This window comes from Molothrus ater, chromosome 1, assembly GCF_012460135.2.
Source record: "Molothrus ater isolate BHLD 08-10-18 breed brown headed cowbird chromosome 1, BPBGC_Mater_1.1, whole genome shotgun sequence".
Lineage (NCBI taxonomy): Eukaryota > Metazoa > Chordata > Aves > Passeriformes > Icteridae > Molothrus > Molothrus ater.
In genome coordinates, this window is record NC_050478.2 from 45579407 (window position 1) to 45604996 (window position 25590).

The 25590-nt window shown below is 35.8% G+C and overlaps 1 protein-coding gene across 1 annotated transcript in view; it reads left to right on the forward strand.

The window, feature by feature from the left end:
- ULK4 (unc-51 like kinase 4) overlaps window positions 1-25590 on the forward strand; it is a 213706-nt gene that overhangs the window by 149035 nt on the left and 39081 nt on the right. Inside the window, exons 34-35 of the mRNA XM_036395859.2 lie at window positions 2707-2805; window positions 10796-10981. Coding sequence (XP_036251752.1) covers window positions 2707-2805; window positions 10796-10981 — 285 coding nt within the window. The remainder of the gene's footprint in view (window positions 1-2706; window positions 2806-10795; window positions 10982-25590) is intronic.

Sequence of the window (25590 nt, forward strand, 5' to 3'; positions counted from 1 at the left end):
TTTTGTTTTGGTTCTGTATTTTTTGGTTTGCAGGGTTTTGTGGTTGGGGAATTGGGTTTTTATGGGGATGGTTTATTAAGTAGTCTTAATGTAAAGAGTTGCTGTTGAAAATTGAGCTTTTTTCTTCTTTCTACATTGATTTACACAAGCAGCTATGTTATCAACCACATTTCACTGCGAGGTTTTTGGTTTGGTTTAGATGTGTGATGGAACAATATCTTGTCTTTTTTAAGTCCTCTATTAGCAGGTTCTGTAATGATATTTTCATCTAAGAATCACTTCATAGATCAAATTTTGTAGGCTAATTGCTTGTTGTCATATTTTTGGCATCACTCCGTGCAATCATAAAGAGCTGAATTCTGTACTTATGCTCCATACAGCAGTGGTGAGGCAAATTATTCTGGAGGACACATGAAGAGAAAGGATCTTGCACATGAATTGGTAATATCAAATTGATGGGTTTTATTTAGATTTAAAATTAAATCTGTTTGTTCAAAGCCAAATTCCGTTCTGGCTTTACTTGAATACAACAGTTGATTGATGCACTGAAACTCCAGCTCCAGTTTTGTTTATCTCTCATCACAGTAGTCTGCTTTGCTCTTAAAGTCTAATGAGTAACAAGGAGCAGCTGCAAAATCGAGTTTTGAAGCACAGGTCTATTCTGTGTCCATATATTAATTTTACAGTGATGTTTCGTGTCCTGACACTACTCATCACAAGATCCCTGAGAGCTCTACATAAGTACACATACTGTATTGAATGGTGGCCATTAGTTATTGACTGCATAGTTTTCCACTATTCACGTGTCATTAAATGCATCACAAATATTATTCTTGGACTGTTTTTATAGAGATGTTTTGAGTAAGATACCATTTAAATCAGAACTTGTAAAACAGAATCAAATCTTCTTGTATTATCCATTTCTAAGGCTTAAGTTGTCTTTTACAGATGGTAGTACCTTCACTTGAATCCTTTTTATTTTACTATTTTATGTGTAAACTGATAACCTTATCCAGCTGCATAGGCAATACTTATCATCACTTTTCCATTGCACTAAAGTACTTCATGCTGGATGGTGCTGATAACTGTATCCAGGTTCAGGATAAGAGTTCACTCTTTGTGGTCCAAGTACTTTCATATTAATTTGCATGTCTGTTTTGGAGACATTTTGTCATATGTCCCAGAGGTGATCCACATTAGCTGAAAAGAATTTGAAATTTTAATTTTATATATTTGCTCTATTTTGTGACTCTGGCACAGGCTGTGGATGCCCCAGCTCTGGCAGTGTTCAAAGCTAGGGTAGATAAGACCAGGAGCAACATGGTCTGGTGAGATGTGTCCCCTCGTGGGGGCGCATCTGGGTGTGACTAGATGATCATTAAGGTCCATTCGAACCCTTTAACATTCTGTGATTATATGATTCTACAACTTAAAGTAGGTTTAACAATGGTATAGTGTGTATCCTTCATAAAAATATGTAATTTCTTTAGTGCTGTTGTTCATTCTCTTTCTGGAGACACTAATATATTCTGTACTTATGCTCCATACAGCATAAGTACAGAATATATATTAGTGGAGACACTAATATATATAAGTTAAAGAAAGTAGTCAAAGATTCGTGATGGAAGGTGTCTTTGGTACTAATGAGAAAAAGCTGTTTTAAATTTTGCTGAATGAAGGTGGCTTACTTCCCTTTCTTCATTAATATAAACATTCCATTTTTTGTCTTCTCTGCACTTTTTGTCCTTCTTGAACTTCAGCATTCCAGGTCATTGTGGTGAGTCTCAGAGACGATCATACCAATGTGACTTATTGCCTGGAGAAACAGCTTTTCAGTTCTCTTTTATTTAGAAATCCTTTCCAGAAGAAAGGCATTATCCTTTCAACTCATAAGTATCAACAGTGGAGTTTGAGCAGTAGTGGCACCTGTCTCAGGGAAGTTGTTCCCCTGTTCACTTAACCAAATGAAAACCTCCAAGTGTTACACTTGGACAGTGATTTTTAGGATTGAACTATAAATGAAACACAATACAAATTATTCTTAAATGTGTTCTTTAGACAAAATGTTTATTTTTTCTCTAGCAGATTGACTGTATAGGATCATGGTTCAAAGCTGGTGGAAGGTAATGACATTAAATGAAAAAATCCTGCAAGCCGACCTTTCAGGAGCCCTGGGGTCATAAATAGCACTGCCTAGAATAGTAGTATGTCTTGATGATTTGGGGATGACAGTGGTCAGGATTACAAGTAGTAACAAATCTTATTACTTGAAAACTTTATTATTCCTATTTCAGAAATGATTTAAATTATAATGTATTGTGAATATTTCAGGATACACAGAGTAAGGCAGGCAGGCAAAATTGGACAATATTGCTGAGAATCCTAAATTTTCAGTCACCTTGATTATCTTGGTTTGAGGGGTCTTTTGCAGGTACATTTTATTGCATTTTGCTGAAGCAATGTCATGCAGGTCAGTATATTCAGCCTGTACAGAATAGCACGACAGCATGGGTCCCTTTGCTTTGTGCTTATTGTCACAGAGGGACCATAACTGCTCATTGGGAGCCCAGGAATTCTTAACTAGAAATGATGCATAAGTTCTCTTCAAAGTTCCATTCACACTTGGACCACTTAATGGACCTAATTTGTTCTTCATAACAGAACAATCACCAGGGTTGCTTTTGATTTCTTTTCTCTCTTGTTAAGGCACAGAAATCTGGGGCAGGAGGAGACACGCAGGCTGCCGAAGACCTTCTGCTTATCAATAAACCCCTGACGGACCTGATTAGCCAGCTTATTCAACTGGTGAGAGTTTGCTTGTTTGTAACCTTATGGAATGTTGCTGAAGTTGGAATTATGCAATTGAATTGAACATATTAGAGCTCTCTTTACTAGTTTTTAATTGTTTACAAGCTCCCACCTAGTACTCTAGCACTTTGTAAGTTACAGTCACAGTGACTTGCAGGTTACCAGTGATGTCAAAGTCTGTTCGTCCAGAGCATAGAAGTGGGATGGGGGGCAGACTGCAGATTCTCAGTTTGGATACATACATATGTATATATATAGCCAACATTCGTCCTTCAAAATGGAATAGTCACCACTGCATAGGGAAAGGATGGCATTCAAAATTTGAATCTAGTAGTACTACTTCCTTTAGAGAAGTCAGTAAAAGCAAAATTGGTTTGTAGAGAGTGATGCATTTTAATATTATTTTCTAGGGTTTGAGCCTTCTGAGTTTTCTCAAGGGTTTTATTTCAACATTATCCTGAAGGATTTATGAGTGGGAGTGGTCCCTGTGATCTGTAAACATCTTTGAAGTGTGTCTGTTTAAAGGCAGTCCTTTCCAGGGTTTACTAAATGTACAGCACTGCATTGAAATCTCCGCAGAGGGCCGCATTATGCCCTAATGCATCCCATCAGCTCAACCTCTGTCATACAGAGATCTATATTTACTCTGTGTGTAATGGTTTGTAGTAGAGGAATGCTTCTTGAGCTGGACAGTGCTTTTAGAGGCTGCATGAGCCTGTAAGTCAACATAAAGCCATTAAAATGGTACGTGGAAATTTCAGTGTATCACGGTATCCTTTCCAGGATATTTCACTTAGAGGTGTTTCAGATTCACTGTGTTCTCTCTTCCAGACCCTTTTTTTTTTTTTTTTTCATTTAAATAGAGGATTTCAGGGTTTTTGTGATATCAGTACTGCAATCCTTCTATTATCTTTAGCACTGCCTGTCATCTATTTTAGGGAAGTGTGTGATTCCTTTTTTATTAATTTTTGGCGTTATACTTGGTGCCAAGTCCTCCTTTGATGGATTTATTTAAACCAGCTATTGACAAAGGCTTTTTGGAAATGTTCTCTGAATGACCTGAAACAAAGGGACTGAATTTCAACTATTTAATATTTCATCTTTATAAATTCTTTTAATTTATTTTTTATTGATTTTTTAAAACTGCTATGTATGATAAATAGCATGAAATGAAGAAATGCAAACATTCATTTAAAATGAAACTAGTAATAATTTTAAATTATATTAACTTTTTAAAGAACAGAAAATTAGAGGCCAAGCTTTAACTCAGCCTATACCACCTGGAAGTCTTGTATAAGTTTTTAATTAAAGGATAGGATAATTGTATAGTTAGCATGTACTGATTAGATTGTGACTTGTCTTTGTATTTCAGAAGCATGGCTGTAAATTACCAGTAGGTTTTGCTTTGTTCTGTACTTCTGCAGATTCTGGTTTTTTTCAAATGCTTATTTTAAATCTTCTGATTTTAACATACAGGTAAAAGATAATGACCACCACTTCCACTTCTTCAGATAGACAGACACATACATACGTGCATACATACATATTGTCTTGCTTTGGTTTGGTTTCAGTTTTTTAAAGGTTCTGTGAATGAGGGATTTTTCTCTTGTTTGGATCTGTGGAAGTTATTTCAGCTAGATTTGTTAAATTTGATTTTTCAAATATTTTTTTCCCACTGCTCTATTAAACATTTCCTGTTAAGCTTGGAAGAGTTTGAGCAATGGAATAATCATTTTAGTATTTAGGAATCACTTGTTTGAAATGGTTTATGCTCTAATCTCTTTAAATAGAAATAGATTATTTGTGAAGTCTAGAGCATGTCTCAAGATATGTGTGCTCCCTACTCCTCAAAATGCCTCAGGCCTACCTAAACTGAAATTCTGTGAAGCTGCCAGTGGTTGTTCTCTGTATTCACTGAGCTGTGTGGGAACATAACCCCTTATTGCTGTTTTGAGGCATTCAGTTCTTTGTGAACTTGATTTTCTGGAGATAATGGAGAACTTATATTTTGAACTAAAAATGACTTTAAAATATTGAGTTAAAATTATTTTCTCTGCTTTGCTATTTCTGCCTATCTTAGCTTATTTATAGTTTCTTATAGTCACTTACATAGCTTCCTAGTCACATTGTTTCCTAGTTCCTAGTTTCCTAGACACATTGTTTTCCCTTATTGAAATGTGTATCCCTCAAGTAGATTATTATTCTGCATCTCATTTACTTGTCTTTTGATTTTGCTCAAGTTCTATATGTTTTTATTTCTCAATAATCCCTCAAAAAATCAATGTGAGTAAAACTTCAAAATGTCAAAAACTTTGAATCAATTTTTCCCTTGTGTGGTTGTTATTTAGTCTGTCACTAAAGGCATAACAAAGCAAGTTCTGGAAGCCTAGATTGCATTTAAATGAAACTTCAGCCATTTAACAATGCAAAAGAATAAATAATTACAAACTATGTCAGGAAACTCTGCAAAAATGGAGAATTCAGTATTTAATCCCAAAATCATTATGACCATAATTGATCAATAAGAGGAAAAAAATTGAGCATTTAGTCTTCTCCTTGGCAGTTTTGTGTTTAAAAGTTAATTACACTTAGCTTTGTTGGGTAATGTTTCTTTGCTTAACGTAAATTTAATTTGAATATTATTCTGAAACCTGCAGCAATTGTAGAGCATACGCAACACCTTCTAATTTTTGATGTGCCCATTATACTGAAAAAATTACTTTTGAAATCGCTTCAGTGTGGATTTTCACAAAGTTTCAGAAACCATGCCAGAACCTATAAAAAGGAATTTTGTTTTCTGTAGGTCCTAGATTCAGTTCCTAGGTGTAGATCTTCCAGTCATTTCTGGAGCCTACTAGACTCTGGGAGAGAACTTTTTTTGACTTCTGGTGGGAGGCTTCCCCATTATAATATTACCAGGAAAATTTCTACTTGATTACCATGCTCTGTGTTACCATTGAACATCCAGTTAGTCATGTCCAAATGTGAAGAGGACAAATATGAAGCCTCACAAATATGAAGCACATGGATGATTGAGATGGTCTTTTTTAGGTATTTTTTGTCTCTGTATTGCACTGATGGTAAGGCTGTGCCCAGACTTCGTTTTCAGAGTGCATGAAGTTATTTGCTAATGAGTAAAGAAAATAACTGCAAAAGAATGATTACTGGAAAATTTTATTTCACATGTGTTTCTCTAGGAATACAGACTGTTTTGTGGTCAGAGTGGAGAATCATATGTTTATATGCTATATTTGAAGTATTCTCTTATACAGAGCTATCCTAAAAACCAAAAACTCCTAACAAACACACCAGAGGAAAGAAGAAAATGTTGTTACATGCACAGAATTTCAGAATGGGGATTTAGTTTCTCAACAATTAGCCTAGATTAAAATTAAGTGAATATATAAATATTTTTCCCTTAGGCAGGAGAATGCTGTGAAGTAAAAATATAATTTTTTTAAAATTTAAAACTGTGCCTATTTACTAATAAGAATAGCATAGTAAAGCTAGCAGATCAATAATGATGTTTTGCTTTTACATTTTGTAAAATGTTTGCAAAATCATCTTCCCTATAGATCCCCGTGGTGCTTCCTTTACAGAATGTTCTGTAATCACATTAGGGACCTAATGAATATCTATCTCTTATTGTAATAAACTCTCTATGTGTATAACCTCATTAATGCACAGAAATAGTGTTCCCTCAGGGTAATCCAGGCAGTTTCATTGTAGCTCTAAAATTAGACACTGTAACAATTCCAACGGTGTGAAAACTGCCACTTCAGCTCAATGATCACACGTTTCTTGCAGTGGTTTGCAATTCATGAACACACTGCGACTCAGTTTAAAATGATGGAATTTTTGAGAACAGACTGCAGAAATATAGATGTGCAACGACAGGAAACTTCCTTCTCTTTACCACATTAACTCTAAAATACACAGAGCAGGTTCCATCTAGAAAGGAAAAGAAAACAGAACTTTGTGTTATAAGCTTGTTTATCAGAAGTTATAACGTGGCCATAAAAATTAAGCAAAGAGTAATACACTGCTTTCATTGCACAGAAGTCTTGTCATGAGGTATTATTTTAAAGTAAGTGAAAAATAGATCTACAGTTTTCAGTTAGAGAATGGCAGAATTTATGACCTTAGCTCTTCAGTAATTTATTTTAAGGTGCTGCATTCTCTTCAAGCTATGTACTAGCCAAGAAGATTAACAGCAGCAAAAGAAGTACTGGTGACTTTTCTACCTTGCTGAAGGGCTGAATCCATAATCCCCTCTAAGGCTGAGAAAGGAAAAGGAAACTTCATGTAATTATGAAATATTAAGGGGCAGATACTCTTTTGAAGTGTTAGAATTGGTTTCTTCATGGGTTTCTACTCTCCTGAAAGAACGAAAACTATAAATGCATTTCAAGCAAATGTACTTCATACCAAATTGGATTGTTCTGATGAGAAAAATAATCAGAATGCTGTTCCATCTAATGAGGAGATGAACCATCCATCTATTTTAATTGTTAAACAACATGATTATGTTTTTCCTGTTCTTATTAAACATGAGATACTTACTTGAAATCTGGATTTTCATTCTTGATTTTCTGTCTTTACAGATATTTATTATATTTTCAGCCATTGCTTTTGTTTTAGAATGTTCTTCAGATCCCCTACTCTTTATAACCAGTACTAACACTGACTGGCAGCCAGTGCTAAATTTCAGGTTACCAGCTTACAACTTTTGACATCTAAATCACTACTTGTCAGAAGTGAAATGGCAAAATGGTGAGAGTTACAGAGAAAAATGCTGATGTGGACATACTTAAATAGGGACATTGCTGAGAGTTCCTCTTCCACCTTAATTATTGATGACTGTAGGCCAATGATTCTCATTCCCCTCAGAGTAAATATGGACTGTCCTATTCCAAGCTTGTTTTTCTCTTCATACAAGACCAGTACTGCTATTGTTTTGCCCTGAGTTTTCCCAGGGTAACAGCAACTTGCTCCCCAAAGTCTAGTTAATACCAAAGCTCAAAGGGACTCTGGGAAAGCAGAGGAGCAGAAGAGCCTGAAGTACAACAGGGGGTGAAAGGCTTCACTGGCATTGGTAATGATTGAGTAATGTGATGTCATAACTGGCAGGTGTTGGGAACTGTGGCGTGATACTTGGAACATGGTCACTGAAGGCCTCTGAAGAGCAAGACTATATGATGCCAAGACAGATTGGATGCAAAGTTTCCTTTCATGGGGTTGAAAGGGTTTTCCTTTCTCTTGTTGGGGAGCAAAGAACAACAACGAGGTTAAAAGGCTGGGCTTGCCAGGAGGAGAGAATCAAGGCCCAAGCAAGGCCATTGGTCCAAGTACAGCTCTTCCTCCTAGGGCAAAGTGTTCCACTGCCTCACTAGCTGGGTGTTCCTGCTGCAGTAAGCCTCCCTGGGGAATAATGCTAGCCAGCTGGACTTGCTTGTTTGCTTCCTTGACAGTCATGGTGTTGGAAAGATCCACTGAGATTTGTGGTGCTTTATGGATTTCTTCACATACGTTTGTTGTAGGAGCAGTCTGACAGCTTTCCACTCCTCTGATATTTAGTGAATATCTTTGGAAAAAACCTTGAGATCAGTCTCACTTCCAAGTATAGCTGTTGTGATACTGACTGAACATGAGATTTTTGTGCCTGTGGAGCCCAGGGAATTAGCCTCTACTGCAGTACCCAGGCAAGGATGTATGAATGACCAAAATTTTTACTGATTTTTCATTTTTTATGTTTGCTTAGCCAACAAACATTTGAAACTTGAACATGATCTTTGTTCTGTGATTTTCTTCAGGGGGTTGTTGATGTAGCTGCCTACACTGATCTAGTAACAAATTAACAAGGAATGCTGCTTTTAGAAGGTGTGAGTGGCACGTTAAAAAAAAAAGTAGCTGTTCTTCCTTTCTCTAATGGCATTTTGTTTTAATGAAGGAAATGAAAGTTGTCTCAAAGCCCTAAGTGAAATCAATAGGATTTTTTTTCAATTAGTTAAGGATTAAAGATATAAATGGACTTCTAAACCTTGTTGCTTTTCCTGCTTTTTGGGTTTGCTAATTGCACTGATGTTATTAGAGAAGGAAATAATCAAAAAAGTGGCATTTAGATTGGAATGAAGAAAAAACATATAGCAAAACTGAGGAAGAAATAGCTGTTGTGGTCCTGTCACTTGCATAGTATTAGGTCAAATAGAATGTGATATGTCTTGGGGCTATATATTCAGAGATTTCATCTCAGTTCAGTCTGTTTTAAACAGCAACTCTATGAAGCTAGTAGAAAACAGGATTGTATTTGCATGCAGATCCCTTGGGAATTGCTGCTTGAATATTTGAGAGATGTGTGTCTGATGATATGTTCAGATTGCTTTAAAGTAACTGTGTGGGTTTTCCTCAACATGAAAAAATTTAGGAATTTCATACTGCAGATTAAATAAGCAATCATTATTGAAATGATTTGGCATATTACATAAGTGTTTGGACAAATTGGGTTTTTTTTCCCTTTTATTGTCTGTAAGGATAGTCTGTTTACTGTACTTTTATCTGGCTTATTTGGTGTAAATAATACTTTTGGAATGAAAAAAATGAATGAGCATGATGAGGTGTTTTTACACTTCTATACCTAATTGGTTAAGTCTACTGCTGACATTTTGTTCAGGTCATAGACTAAAAGGTGAGAAAAAACTATTACAATGATTTCATTGAGGGATATATATAGGCAGGACTTTCCTAAATTAATTCCTCATTAGAGTAAATGGTTTTGTTATTTTTTTTAGAAAAAAAAATATTCTTGTGATATTTGAATTATCTTTGATGGAGAATCTGTCTCAGCTCTAAGGAAGTTATTTCAGCAGTTAATTGTTATTATTAAAGAGAGAAAGAAAAAAGGAAATGGAAGTATTATCTTTCTTCTAATCTGAATTGCTTTGTCTAAAGTTTTGAGCTATCATCTCTTATCAGTCCTTTTTCAGGTAAAGGAATTAATCTACCTCAGCCTGCATTTTCCTACATATGATTGAGAGGTTATGATCAAATCCACTTTAACTCTCCCTCTGATATGCTATAGACACTAAATTCCTTCAATCCTTGGCTATTATGCTTTCCAATCTGTCATCCTCTTGCCCGTTCCCAAGAAACCTCTATTTTTTTTCACTAGTGTTTGTGAACTCTCCCTGCTGACACTAGGCACTGCATTCCTGTTGTCATTCCAAAATGTCATTGTCAGTGCCAAATACAGGTCTAATATAATATCTTTACTTGTTATTTCCAGATTGTACTTTCAGGAAATATATAAATGGAAATATATAAATCATTTTGATTATGGTGTCATATTATCAGAAGCCCATTTAATGATCTCTAGTCATGTCCCTAAATCTTTTTTGTAATTTTGCTTCCCAGGAAATAATTTTCCATCCTAATGCTAGGGCCTGCTGAAGTGTCTGATCTTCAAAGGAGTGTAGAAAAGTTAGAATTCAGGAAAATATTTAAAATCTTCAAAATGTACCTCCTAATGTGACTACTTACAATCCATTAAATAACTAGATAGCCTGTGCTCTACCTCAAGAGGCTTGCTTTAGTAATAATTAAATGAAATTTTATGGTGTGCACGATGTAGAAGATTAGACATCATGGCTGTAATGGTACTTTTTCCTATTACTGCTTCTGTTTAAAGTAGAATAAAATAATGTGGTTGGGAGCAACATTTCTGGTGCTGTTATGATGTTGCTCTAGATAGACCACTTGACAGAATTAAAGTGCAGATATTGTTATACTGCTGCTTACGAGTAAATATATTTTAATTATGTTTTCATCACTTTGTTAAGCTTATTTTAGTGCAATTCTGAGTCAATCAACTAGAAATGATTCTTTCCTGTCACAATGCAAATGTTAACACTCTTCCAAATCCCCAGTGAAATGCAACTTTTCTGAAACTGGAATTTGATTTTTGTTTGTTTATTTTTCATTTATTTTTTAGCTTCCCAGTGAAGATACTGAAATATTTTTGAGTGCCTCACAGAGCTTATTATTGCTGGTTCAGCTGTATGGAGGGAGCAATGAGGAGAGTATGTCTCCAGAAAACATGGACAGCTTTGCTGAAGTACTGAAGTCCAAAGAAGATCCACGAGAACTTAAGCTTTTGTTGAAAATTGTTAAGAGACTGGTGAGTTGACATCTAACCTTTTCCAAAGTCTGCATGTTGCTTTTATATAATTTGATAAAATTTTGGACTTGTTTTTTCCCTCTCAAGGGAAAAATATTTTAAAATAATTTTAAAACCAAAATATGCTAAGTTGAATATCATGTCTTTAAATTCCACTTTTCTGGAGAAGATAGCTTTCTACACTTAAAACCTCCTATGAAAATGATGCAGGAATTCTCCTATTTCAGTTAGCCATTCAGCAGTTTAAATAACTCTTGCTATTTTTCCACTCGTTTAGTAATTCAGGTCTATGAGGTATTGAAACCATTTTCTGAATGCCTTCTGTAAGAACTAACCTTGTAGCATTAAATATCTGTTCAGACACAGAGTGGTTTATTTCACAGTGAATAAAAGGCTATTTTATACTTGGAATAGGTTTGTGCATGGGCTGTTGAGTCTTCATTCTCACAGAGCTATAGGGACCACTTGTGCTGGAGTGGCTGTAATGTAGAGAGCCAGGCTGTGGCAATCATACAGGGGCTTCTGGTGATAATGTTGACATGTAGAAGGTTCACTTCTGTCTTGCTCCAAAACAGTGGAATGACAGCAGCTGATGTCTTTCAGGTAGCTTAGGAAGGAAATCTTTTGGTATCTGTGGCATTCTCTCAGATAATGCAATAGGATTTTATCTTGAAGTGTTCTTAATAAGAAGCTTTGCCTGCATTGTCAGCAACCTTGCGTTGTTTGTGTACTTCATCCTTTACTCTCCAAAAGCAGGGGCTTTCGGTTAAAATAGGATAACTGCCTCTAGAGAGACCAGTAGTTCCCTCAATTTCAAGAGGTATAAGTTCATTCAATTTTGCAAGTGTGGTGCTGGCTACTAGAGTAAGACTGTAATCCATGGCATCAGGAATTAAAAGGGAGCAACTCCCTTGTAGAGATTTCAGAGATCTTGTCCTCTTTCTCCTGCCTGCTGCACTTACATCACAGGAAAGTAAACACCATATCCTTCTTCCCTGTTTTGCCCCCTATCTTGCCCTGAAAGAAGCATGAATATATAAAATTAAAGTTGATGTGATGTTTAAAATTCTAAAGATACTTTCTATTGATTTTAGCTTGTACCTCTGCTACTCTTTCTGAATAACTGTTGTGATGTATAGAACTGGCTTTTGCTTTTCTCCAAAAGCAATATGAGTAAAAAGGCAACGAAGTGAGAGAGAAGGGAAGTGAGGCTGCAATATACATATCTAGATTATTTCAGTTTAAAACAGCTACAGACTTGTTTATTTGTCTCCATTTTGAAGCCTAGGGTTCAAAAGTTAACCTAGTGTGCAGGATACTTAACACAGAAGCTTCTATTGACTATTTTAAGAGAACAAAGCTCTGCAGTCACCTTTTGAACCTTGCAAGTTCCTGTACTTTAGGTTCCAGTTCTCTCCTTTGTATACCTGGTACTTGTTATTTATAACATCAGGCATAGATTTTCAGTAATTATTGTAATGAGATCTTGCGATTTCTTTTGAAAGCAGGGTTCATAGATAATTTGACATATTATTTAATAAATCATATGTTATTTCTCTAAACCTTAAAAAGTCCTGTTCAGAGGAGATTATTATCTTGTCAAAATTGTCATAATGACAAAAGACATTGAAATATAATCATATCCATTTAAGAAGGATTCAGCCCACATCAGCTGAATTTTGAAGCCTAGAGCAGTGTTTTTCTTTTTATATATCTGAGCAATATTTTAATAGAGAGATCAGTATATGCACCAATTTTCATAGTTGCAAATCAGTGCTGATACAGAGCAGCTCTTCAGTTTGTGGTTACATTGACTTTGCTGGTACAGGCACAGGTATTGCTTATATAAGACAGGAATGTACAAAAAGAGCTCCATGTGGTTATGCTACAGATGCCTTTATAGCATGTATTTCTGGAAATATGGAAGGGCATAGCAGTGTGACTCCTTAACCTTGATTTAAGTGTTTTACGTGACTGCAGTGAGCCAGTGGAGGCAGATAGAACAATTTCAGAGCCTTCAGTTTAAGGCACATCAGAGGATTTGTTGATGTACAAGATGACCTTACCTTGATGAAATGGAATCTCAAATCTATATGTTGTTATGACTTAATGATTAAACCACTGTGTTTTATCTCCAGTGGGTGGAAGGTTTTTTGAAAAAGTTGGAGATTTGAGTTTTTTATACTGTTTTGTTCAGGTTTTTAAATGATCATTGTCAAATTTGACCAGCAAATTGACTGCAGGGCAATACAAATTCCTTGCAGCACTCTTCTTCACTAATTGTTTTCCTAGAATTTTGTTGCATGTATTTCTAAAACAGAAGTATAGTCCAGACTTTGTACAGACTAATACTGAAATCACTATGAACACACCCTTTCAGAAGCTTTATTTTGCTGTAAAAAGGAATCATTAGGAGAGAAAATATGCTTTGAGCTAACTTCTGTAACTGTGTAAGTAAAGATCATCTAAAAGCTCTAAAGAGGCAGCATTGACTGTCTTCTTTCTGTTTTCTTTGTAATTACCTCTTAGATTTCAAAGCTTTGGGCTCTGTCAAGCACAGGTTAACCCATTTTTTCACAAGAATGTTCTCTCACTGCCATGGATAAAATGAACAGAAACTGCATAAAATTATTGAATTGAGGAACAGGATTGGAGGTTTTTTTTCTTTCAACCTCTCCACTAAATCTCTTGTTCTGATTGCTTCATCTTGGGTTAGACAATGCTGCTGTTCAGATATACTTCATCTTTTTTAGAAGCATTTTTGTAACTGATTGATGACATCAGAAGAGTGATCTCTTGCTTTTTTTGTTCTGGAAGCCTCTCCTGCCACTTGTCATGGAAATCACTATCTCATAATTTCATCTCTTCTGTGAAGATAAAGTGCATCTTATTATGAGTCCAGTAAATTACCTAGATAAATATATATATATATTTTTTTTTATGAAGCAGAAGAAATTTTCATTTGAGAAGCAAGTAGTTGAGGTTTGCCTGCTTTACGGAGAAATTTTTAATTTCTTTTTTTCCCCAGAGGGAAAAAATTTCCCTGCCATCCCAATTTATCATGTATGTAATGTAAGGGCATTTTTTATAGAACTAGCCAATATCTTTCTACTGGACACATAATCACTGTGGGATTACAGCTCAGTACTCACAAATAAATTATTTCAGCTTTCAGAACAAGAGAACACACTTTTTTTACTTCCATGTAGTAATAAGGAAAAATTCCTCTGAGAAAAATGAGTAAATATTAGGCTTTCTGCACTCACAGTGAGTGAAGAGGGAATTTTTGTTCCGTGACTTTTCCCTTATATACTTGTCAGAAAGGATATTGAGTTCTACCTTTTCAATCACACCTTTTTCTACTGATTGTCTTTCTAGAATCTCATTTTCACTAATTTGTGTTTCATAAGTGTCAAAAAGTTTTTCCTTTTTTTTTTTTCCTGTGAGTAGCTAAGACATTTAGGATGTCATCTGCACGTCCTATACCCCATGGGGATATGTATAAGGATTTCTCAAATCATTTTAGGCTGATGTTATAAAGACATTAAGGCTGAAATGATAATACATGAACTATGGCAAAATTCCATAATATTAATTAACTTCATTGTAGGACTATTGAACTCTAATTTCATTTCCCTGCCAATTTGAGTCACAGCAAGAGCATCACTATCTACCTGCAGGCAAATTTACTACCCAGTTTCAAATGTACCAAAGCTTGGGGAACCACTGATCACTGTGTCTAAGATGTCATTCAAATCATGCAGTCCTTAAGTGTTTCTGACATCTACATTAGCAATTATATCATCCTCAATTTTATACAAAGATCTGCTGCATTTGCTTCTCTTGAATAGATAGCTTAGTGTTTGTCTATAAAAATATATGTGTATATTTTGACTGCAATAGGTCCCAGATTAGATCCTTGTTACATTAATCCGTGATCATGCATTATGAGGACTTTTAGAGCTTGAGAGATACACAGTCCAAGTACACAAATGTTTGATTTAGAGTAGCAGTTCTGCAATCCCTTAGTAAGTTGAACTTCCTGTTGGAGGTTTGCTTCTCAGTAGATTCCCACTAGTACATCTATAGGGACCTTCCCTCAAAGAAAGTGAAGTAAAATCCCAAGAGTTTCTCAGATAGCATCCCTTTTGCAGCTTCAGCTCCAAGGACTCAGTGCCAGGGGGAGGTGCTTGTGCAGCAGTTTCCAGAGGTGTCTGTTTTCCCATGGTCTTAAAAGGCTACAGAAGCCTGTTGGCAAATCTCCTGCTGAGGGAGCACAGCACTCAAATAATCTCAAACTAGCTGGAGAAAACTTTTTATGCATTTTACTCCTGATCTGAATCTTTTAAGTGGCCCATAATTAATTTCATTAGTTGCTAAGATAATCCATAATATTCCATTCCTCTAAGGAATAATTTTATGACAGCTATGGTTGTTAGACTGTGGACATAATACTGACTTGTGGGTTGCTGCCATGTATTGGTATACTCATTAAAAACAAACAAGTTTTTTTTAAAATCATACATATTTTTAAAATTTGGGTGACTCTTACAGGAACAATTCCCATCCTTCATTAGTGTTAATCTCCTATTTTCAAGTTGTTACCAAGCCTGCATCTTCACTGACCATCTTTTGTTGGCTTCAGTCTACAAGTGTAACATCCTTAAGACATTACCTTTTATATATGTTAAAAGGGAGCATTTCATTAGCTACAAACAACTTAGATTCTCCCAAATAGGAAGAAGCTAATCAGCGTTAGGATACAGTATGCAGATGATAACAGGATGTGTTGCTCAAAATCCATTGAAATAAATACATGGGAAGGAAAATGCACCTTCACCCTTCCCGCTGTGTGGCAAAGCTCCTTCTGTTTGCACACTCAGGCAGGGTTTTTTTTTAGTAGTTTTAATAAAATTGGAGAGGGTCTGCAGCAGCTCCCACTGTGACTTGGCAGACTTCTGCCATGGTGCTTTCAGGCCTTGCCATACCCTGACACGGGGGCAACAAGCAGGGTGGGGAAATTGCCCTATCTCCAGGGGCAAGTGAGACTGTTCTCCCCTCCTCCTCCCCTGGGTTTTCATCTATTTGCAAAGTAAGCTTCTCAGTATGGCTTTTTGAGTTTTGTCTATGGTTTCACCAAAATAGAATCTAATAATACTTTTTAAATAAAAAGTGCTGCAGTGTTCCTGATGAATATGAATAGTCTGCAGATATATTTGTGAGTTAGATTGCTAGGCCAGGCCATTGCCATTGTTCAGGAAGCAGTACATTCAATTTTACAGCAAAGGTTTAAAAAACTTTGGTTTCAATTACTCAGAAGATGTATGCAGCTAATCACAACTACTCTAATACAATTTAAACAAAAAATAAACAATTATTTAAATAGAAAGAGCATAACTAGTGTAATTTAAATAAATTCATAATTCTCTTGTGGCACAGCCCCTGTGCAGCACTTCATTGTTTACCAGAATGAAAATTGAGCCAATATTGATTAATTTATCTGAGTAATTTGGATTTTTTTTGTTGTGTATGTCTTACTGAAACTTTGAACTTTCTTAGTTTCTAATGTCATATGAGCTCTACCAAATGCTCATGGAAATGACATATTGTACTTCCACCATTAAACCTGATAGAAGGTTGTTTGTTTTTTTGGATTTTTTTAAGCTTAGTAAAGTATTTTCAGTAGCTGGGAAGAAAACAATTTATAAGTGTGATTTTTGTATAATCAAACTTAATTATCCAGTTTGTTGTCATGCATTTTGCAAGCAATACCAGGTCCTAAGTTATGTATTATTTCATCTATAATTATATACTTGCTATTAAAGATAACACAGCTTTTCAAAAAACACTTTTTAAAGTCCTGCATGAAAATGTTATTTGTGTGTGTGGTAATACTTAGGATGTCCAGATGTGAGAGGGATCCTGAAGTTGATTTACATTTGAGATCCCATGGCATTGTTTATTGTACTATATGTGGTTAATTTTACCTGACCTAACTAGATTCTGAGTATTGAAATCCCAGACACTGTTTTTCACTATAGGTCTGATAAGAATTTTCATTTTTAATCTGAAATGATTAGCTACTGTTTCACCTTAGGGACATGTGCGTGTTTCATCTGTGTGCCTGGCTTATGGAATTTGTGAAGGGCTGAATTCAGGCTCACTTATACTTTGAGAAATTTATGGCGTGTTTTCAGGATGCTGAGTAGTGGGACAATATGCTAACACTGTCCTTGACTTACTCTTTTTTTTGACATTTGCTTTCTATGCTTTCTGCTGGAGGAAAGGGAAGAATAGTTTGATATTTAGATTTATACATTTGGTTAGAGCACTGATATAATTTTAATAGGCCTTTTCCATTTCTGATGGCCTTCCTTTTAATTTACCTTCTTGATTTTTACAATAACCTTCTTTCAGTGTGCCAGAATTCTTAAGCAGGACATTCTAAAGTTAAATACTGATGGGTTTTATACCAGTGTTTATCTTTCTATTTTATTAAATGAAACAGAGTATCCATGAAAACATCTTAGTTAATGATGCAGTCCCTGGAATTCTTATTTTACTCCATCTTGTCACTTTGGATCCTGTCCAGAAGATCTGTAGCTCTTACCAGATTGGAAAAAACTTTGCTATTTTTTGACCCCAAGTACTAGATGGTACAGGAATGCTCTGCTTATTTTTTTTCTTTTATTTCTTCCTCATAAAAAAAGAAAATATTTACATCTTTATAAGATTGTCCACGGTTATGGGATCACTTATTTCTGCCTACGTCAGAATCCTGTTCTGCTGAGTGAATTTGGGGTACGTCTCTGACTACGATTGCTGCATCCAATGAGATGTAGAATAATATCAGTTCAGCGGCTGAGAAGGCTGTGATGGTGAATGGTAGGGCTACTAATTCATTTTATGGTTTATATCCCTATGTTTCTCTAACTACAAACACAGTGTATCTTCTTTTTTGTATGTGTCTTGGGAAACTCTTAACTCAAAGTGTCGAGAAATTTTTAGGAACTGTGAAAATCAAAATTTTATTTTAATTGGGTCTAAGGTGAGATTTTTTTTTCCCCTGCTGATTATTGAAGCCCCAAAGCCTGTTGTATCAAAAATACTAGGCTTCATGGAACCTGTACTAAAATCATGGTACTCAAATAACATTTTGCTGAAGAGAATATTAACACCAATCAAATAGGACTGAATTATTAAAAATCTTCTCTCAGCCTGAATTTTAATACCAAGTTGCACATATTTCCATGTTCTGTAGCATTAATGGGAGCATATGAGCTGTAGGTGCTGCTTTCATTATTATTATAACTGAATTTCATTAGTCTATGGACTGGGACCTCATTGTGATTATCTCAATCCAAGCATAGTAAAAAATAATTTCTTGCTCCAGAGAACAATCCAGCTTGTTTCCAGTGTTCAAAATAGGATCAAGAAATGGCCTGAAAATGACTCTTCCTAATAGGAAATATTTTGACTCAAAATCACCATTTCTGGGTAAAACAGATCATTGAGCAATGATCGGTTCTGTGCAAGCAAGTATGAATGTTTGACTAGTTCATTACAAACATAAAAGATTCTTCATTTTATTAAAAATTTAAATTCTTATGGTCACAGGAATATTTTAAAATCCTTAGTCTACATGTGAAGTTATTACCAGAAATTACAAGAGCTTTGTAAGACTTTTGTTGCCAGTGTTGAAGATGAGATACAGTTACATGTAAAATGGCTTGCTGTTACATTTTGCAAACTTATATTGCAAACCCTTCAACAAGACCTCCCTTTTTCATTACATCCGTTCTCTTGCTCTATCTTCTTGCTGACAGGTTTACTAAAGGTGAAATAGTCTGTTACTGGGAATTGTGTCAGGAAATTTTTAAATACGGTATACCAGAATGAAATCTAATATAGGAATTAGATTCCCTACTGTAAAGGAGTGCTACTTCCTTTGGCTTCTAAATTACCTGGTAGCGGACAATCAGAGTAAAAGGTCTTGACATAACCTCTTTGTTAATCCTCATTGCTCCCTTATTTTCCTTGCTTTCTATTGAAAAAAAACTATTAAAATAATAAACTAATGAAAAAATCTGTTGATTTTTAAAATATATTTCAATTTCTGCACTTTTACAAGGCATCCAACAAACATGACCTGTGTTTCGCTTGTCTGTATCCTTGCTTTCTTCATCTTATAAGGCTGGAGCATTGCTGAAAAGCTGGTGCTTTCCAAAATCTTGCCATGAGCAAATTTGCAGGTCATACAGAGCTTGATCTTTAAAAGCAGTGTATGGATGCAGATAAACAGAGAATATAGTTGGAGTGTTTTTATTGGAGAGGGAGACAGTCCTTGGCCATCAGGCTGTGAAGATAGGGGACTCTGAGGCGTGTAAACTGGGCAAAGGAGACAAAAAGCCTGACAGGGAACTTCAGATGTAGGATATCTGTCTGATGGAAATTATGAATAAAAATATAGAAGCACAACAAAGGTATGTTGCTCATGGCAATAAGAGCAGGCAATATGACCATTTAGAGCAAAATGAAGTCACTGTTTACGAAGTTTGAGATTGTTGCAAAGATCAAAGAGGAAAATTACTTTAGAAGCATCACTCAAACAAGTACCATGGAAGAAAGCAAACTACTTAGTTTTTTTCCTGGATATCTCATGCATCTAATGGTTGGTTAAGGCATTTGTTAACAACAAATACCTACTTCTAAGGTTCCCCAACAGAGAGCCCATGCTCACAGGCTAATCTCTGCAGTGATAATCACATCTGTGCTTTATGAACATGGTCCTGCCCAATTTCAGATGACTGTGGTCCGTGTAAGTGAGACAAGGTTGTGTTTAAAAATAGCATTTGTGTGCATTGAGATGAGGTTTTCAGTAGATTTCTACAGTAACTGACCCTCCTCTCCAAGTTCAAAGTGTTTCAATCCAGAATCATCAGTGATGTAACATCAACATTTTAAATTATGAAGACTCTACTAGTTAAACATTTATAAAGTACCCAATGTTGTCATTCTTTAAACTATTAAAATGTAATGTTTTTATATGAATATCATTATAAATTTATAACAAATGTAATTTGTGGTGATGCAGTGTTCTATGGGCTGCAAATTACTGCCCTAAATTTCACACAGCAGATGCTTTCTCTGGGATGCAGTGCCCAGTTGATGAGTTCATATGATGCAGCATAAGAATATCTCACTATTTGCATTCCAGCACTACTCTGCTTATACAGCTTGCTTTTTTAGACCACTCAGGGGGCATTTTGAGTGTTGAAGTTGACACACAATTCCCAGTCTTGTCAAAAGTTCATGATTACCTAAATTCTTTAGTATCAGTAAAAGCGTACTTCTTCCAGAAATATGGAGCGTTCATTAGTTATGAGTCAAGAGGTGCATGTGATTTCCTATCATCCAATAGCTCAAATGATTTAAAATAATTTTTTAAGGAATTATATTGGTGTACTTAATTGCCAGAGAACTGCTGTAGAGCATAATCCTGGTATTCATTGAAAAGTCAAAATGGTATGTTCCATAGTGCATATTTTAACTCATGGATAAAACTCTGATTTTTGTGCTGTAAATCATTGGAAATTGTAATGTATAGAGTTACTGCATGTTAGAATCACATCAGAAAAAGATAATTTAAAGCAAAACCTGCCCTGCCTGTGCTAAACAAAATGCACATATAAAAATCTGCCATGTATACTGGATGTGATGCATATATTTGTGATTTGAGGGGGGGATGCTAAACAGTGGAATCTACCAGACTAATAATTTAAACAAAAACCCCCGTTATTTGTAACTGCAATTTACTGTTGTCCCATTTCATCACGTAAAAATAGATGAAAGAGTCAAGGTAGAATCCCTTTGCTCATTCTGACTGAGTGCTTCCTTTGTGGCTTTTCATGCAAGAGGCCAGTGTTTCCAGAGAATGCCAGCACAGGGCTCTCAGTGTGTGCTCTGGGCAGAGGTTTCCCTGCAATGGGCTTGGGGAGATAGAAAGGCAGAATTTCCCAAGGGAGCTTGGGCACAGTGCTGCTTGTCCTGAGTGCTGGAGCAGAAAAGCTCTGCAGAGCTTACAAGTAAAGCAGCATTTTGTCAGCTGTAAAATTCTAAGTTAGAGTCCTTACTGAGTAGCTGTGTGTCAATTATTTTCATTAGAGCAGCAGTCTGCATAAAGCAGGTTAGAGTTAAAATCAATGTAACATTAATCATTTACAATCAAATAATTCCCATGGAAATGAGTATGTTAACACATCCTCATACTGCTACTTTTCTGCAAGATACTACCAGTATTTAAATACTAAAAGAAAGTAATTTCTAGCATATGTGATAAAACAGCAGGTGTGCATAAAGCATAAAAGGAATTATGGTTTATAAAGATCAGGGCTCTTGTCATTTTAAGTCATTAGTACAGTTTAGTATTTGCAATATAAATGGGGGTGTATTCACAAAATGGCACACCATATTTATTTTCAAAGTCCATAGCTCTAAGACAGCTAGGAGTAGTTTGTGCAACACATATCAGTCAGTTATGTGAGACATTGATCCTCCTAATATAGCAATATTTCTTTTCCTTTGGTGAGGAAAATTCTTATTGCTGAAAAAGAAATTGCAGGTGTCATTGAAAGACCTAAATAATCTGCCCTCAGAATTGCTGGAGTGGACTGTTGCTCCACTGAGGAGCTCTGATTGCATCAGAAAGATGCTCATACAATTTATTCATGTAATTGTAGTTCCAAGATGAAATATATGTTACATTTTGGAAGTGATGTTATTTAATCATGATTGATTTTATAGAATCTTCTAGTCTCTGTATCACCATTATATTTGATAGGATCTTTTTTTTTTGACATGTCTTATTCTACATTTCCATCTCTAGTTATATGGTTTTGGTTCTTCACTCCATTCCTCAGCTCCAGATGCTCCTGGCTTTTTTTCTTGAAACTTACTTTGTTTTTTTAATGAAGCTGAAAGGAATGGATGTTGGAGATTGGAGGACCGATTTTAGTGTTAAAATGCCTTCTCTCATCTTACATTTTGACCACTGCAGATTTCAATAAAATCTCATTTTCCCTCTTGCAGCTTCATACTTCAGTTTTGCCTAGCTATTTATGATCTCAAGAGCACACAATTTCATTAGCATAGTGTTATGTGCTTGTGTGTGTGTGTGCACCTATTAGGCTTATATACTCTTCTGTAATCCTTTTAAATTTTCTCATTAAATAATAATTTATTCTTTTTTTTTATATTTATGTCTACATAATGGCTAAAAGTTTTTGAAATTGCAAGGATTTAAAATAGCTTAATTTTCCAAATTTAGTCATAGAGATTCCTAAGGAAATTTAATTTCCTGGAAGTACTAATTACTTATTTATGAATGTCAGACCTACAAAAGTTTCTCTGATTTGGCTGCCACAATCATTAGGTATTCTAAGTCCTAGTCCTTTATTTCTCTTATAAAAGGATTGAAAGAAGAGACCAAAGAACTTAGGAGGAACCAGAAATACCATGGGATATAAAACATTTTGTTTAACAATTTTAATTATATTAAAGTTCCCTCAATTGTACATTTCAAGAAGGTGAAATATAATGAAGTAGGGTGCTGTGATATGAGACTAAGTTATGTGGGAAGCCTGATAGTCTTCCTAAAACCAAAACTAGAATGAGTCTGCTTTTGGGTTGTGAAGCTTGTATGTCTTTTTTCCTCACTTCCCTTTTAACAAATTATTTTAAATGGGAGGTGAACCCAGTAACAATGTAATCAAGCTTTTGACCCGTTAAGTTCAAATGGCTTTGAAATGAGGTGAACCAGATTTGTCTATCCCTACTAGAAAATGAAAGCAGCCGAACATCAATCTGCCAAGATTGTTTCATTCAACTTTTGCCTAATACCTTGTAGAGTACTTCAAGAACTTTAAAAATTATGGTATTTCTACTTGAACTTGGATGAGATGGTGGAATACAAATGTAATCACTCTGACAGTGATTTAGTGACCCTGGAACATCTGGGAGTAAAGCCAGGTGCAGAGAGCAGTGGCAGGATGTGGACTGGAATGTGAAAGGAGCAGCACTGACTACTGCTTAATACCTGTGAGAAAGAAAAATAATGATGTCTTGAAATGCGTGGAGGTGAGAAATATAAAGGAGTGGTGAACGCTCTGTTAATGTCTTGGCAGCATTGCAGTTCTGAATGTAATTCCCAAACAATATGGAGCACGTTCGATTTTGAGACTACTGGATATAATGATTTGAGTGTGATAAGAATCTCATGTCCTACTCTGTACAGCCTGTCTCCTCTATAGTGCTGCTTTGATCCAGCTCCCCACCCACCCTACTGGGGTTCAGCTTGCAGCCTGTCTATTCCAGAAGAAAGGAAGAAAAGAGGTTGGAGGTTGTGGTACCTCTCATGTAGCTTTCTTTTCTCTCCCTGATGAACAGGGATGTATCTCCCACTCTGCTGCAAAGAAAATGGACCAGAGCTGGACTTTTATGTTATGATGTCCAAAGTGGGGAATGCACTTCAGTGAAGCAGTGTGTATTCAGAAACACTGTAAGGAATGAGAAGGGGCATCAAACCCACCATGAATTATAGGGTCATCACTGGATGAGGTATTCTAGGGATGTTTTCTAGCCACAATCACATTAATAGTGAGAATAGCAAGTTGCTTGAACCCTGATCCAAAAGACTCAATAATACAATATTTAGGAGTATTGTGCTAATGTCATGTAGGACACAAATGCTATAGCCCATCAATTTGTTTTAAGGAAAGCAAAAGGAGAGTTTCTGTTTCAAACAGAAACCCAAGCAATGTACATTAAGCAGCTGGACAGCTGTTGGTCCTGCACTAATAATGCAGCTGTAGGTGCAGAGGCCTCTGCACCCCCCAGTCTTCCCTGAGCCCAACTGCTCTGCAAGGCTGCCAGTGCAGGTGCACTCACCCGTGCAGTGTGCTCCAGCATCCAGGTTCCTCCATGCAGGAGAGCCTGAGCTGCAGCCAGACCTGAGACCACACTTGCAGTACAGAAAATATGTGTGTCTGCTCTAGGGACCACTGCAGAATGCAAGCATCACCTTTGTGTCTCAAGCTGTGGTCTTGGTTTTGTCTGGAAACTTAAAACATGTAACTAGGAGGAGCAATCTGATAAAAAAAGGGAGTTTGCATCGCTTGGTTGGCTCAAAGTGCTCTATATTTTTAATTGTTCCCTGGACAACCATTCCTTTTTGATGCTGTATCTTACCATTAGTCAGAGCTAAATAATTTGTCAGACTAGTACAAGTTATTTCAGACTAAACAAACATTTTTTCTGCACTAATACCAAGTGCAGAAAAAAGGCCAGGAGAGAAGGGAAACTTGTCCATACTTAATTATATATTTCCAGATGTAAGAAAGACCAGCCCTTAAATTCAGTAGTGGTGCTGAAGTTGCAAATTTTGGCTTTCAGTTCACACTACAACAAACCTGAAAAAAAATCCAGGAAAGCAGGTTATATATTTCTTCCATAATTAATATATTGCTGGATGTAATGTTTGAAATATTGAGGTAATTTGTGAAAGAGTTGTCACAGCTTTCATATAAAAATAGGAAAATCAAATCAAGAAAAGTATAATATTTACTGCCACTCAAATGGCTTGCAAAGCTCATTATTTTGTATTATTTTCCTGACATTAATCTTTTCACTAAAACTATGTGGTTGAAAATAGAGGGATAATTAGCATTAGCCCATTTAAGAGAAACTGCTAGTGACAGAAACTTATTTATTGTTGTGTACAATTAAAATATGATGTGAACACATGATAATTTACATTAAAACAAGATTGCAGCTTGTCAGCAGTTTCCTTTGTTCAGCTGTGTCTTTATCAGGCTACAACTGCTCACCTACTTTTATATGACTTTATAGTAATAGCAACATGTTCAGTATTGGAGATGTCTAAACCAGTTTGATTACACAATATACAAAGCAAAAATATATCTGATATAATCTTTGTTAAAGAATTAGATCTGGAAGTAAGATTATATACCAACAGGAAAAATGTACATTATTGTTTCATCTCTTTATTGTTTTGGCTTTGTTTGGGTTTGTTTTTTTTAATTGACTCCTTGCAGTAAGTGTTGTTTATACATAGCACCCAGGGTGATTTATGTAGATTATTTTGCTGGTTTATTTGCACAACTTCTGTGCATCTGCAAATAAACAACTTGAAACCTGTCAGAAAGAAAGCAGACACATTTTTTTCCCTAATTCTGTCATTATATAAAGTGATTTCTGCAGTATAACAGATGGTATTAGTTTATGTATTTTAGGATCTTTGGGACTTGTAATCCCATTATTGGGAGTGTCAACATTGTATTCCTTGGCATAGATAAGCCGTGATGGGAGGTCACAGCAAAAGACACTTTCCCTCCTGTAACTGGATGATAGGTGGTATTTCAGAGTCTACAAAATGGAAAGCAAAAGTTTTGTCTGCCATTAGTACCCTGCTGACACATAATGTCCTGAAGGAAAGCAAAGCAAGATACTTCTTTCTGGCCTGGAGGAGATGTGATCAAGCATAGAGGACCTGTTAGCAAGTCCCAGTAAGAAGTTTTAAAAGCAAGTTCTAG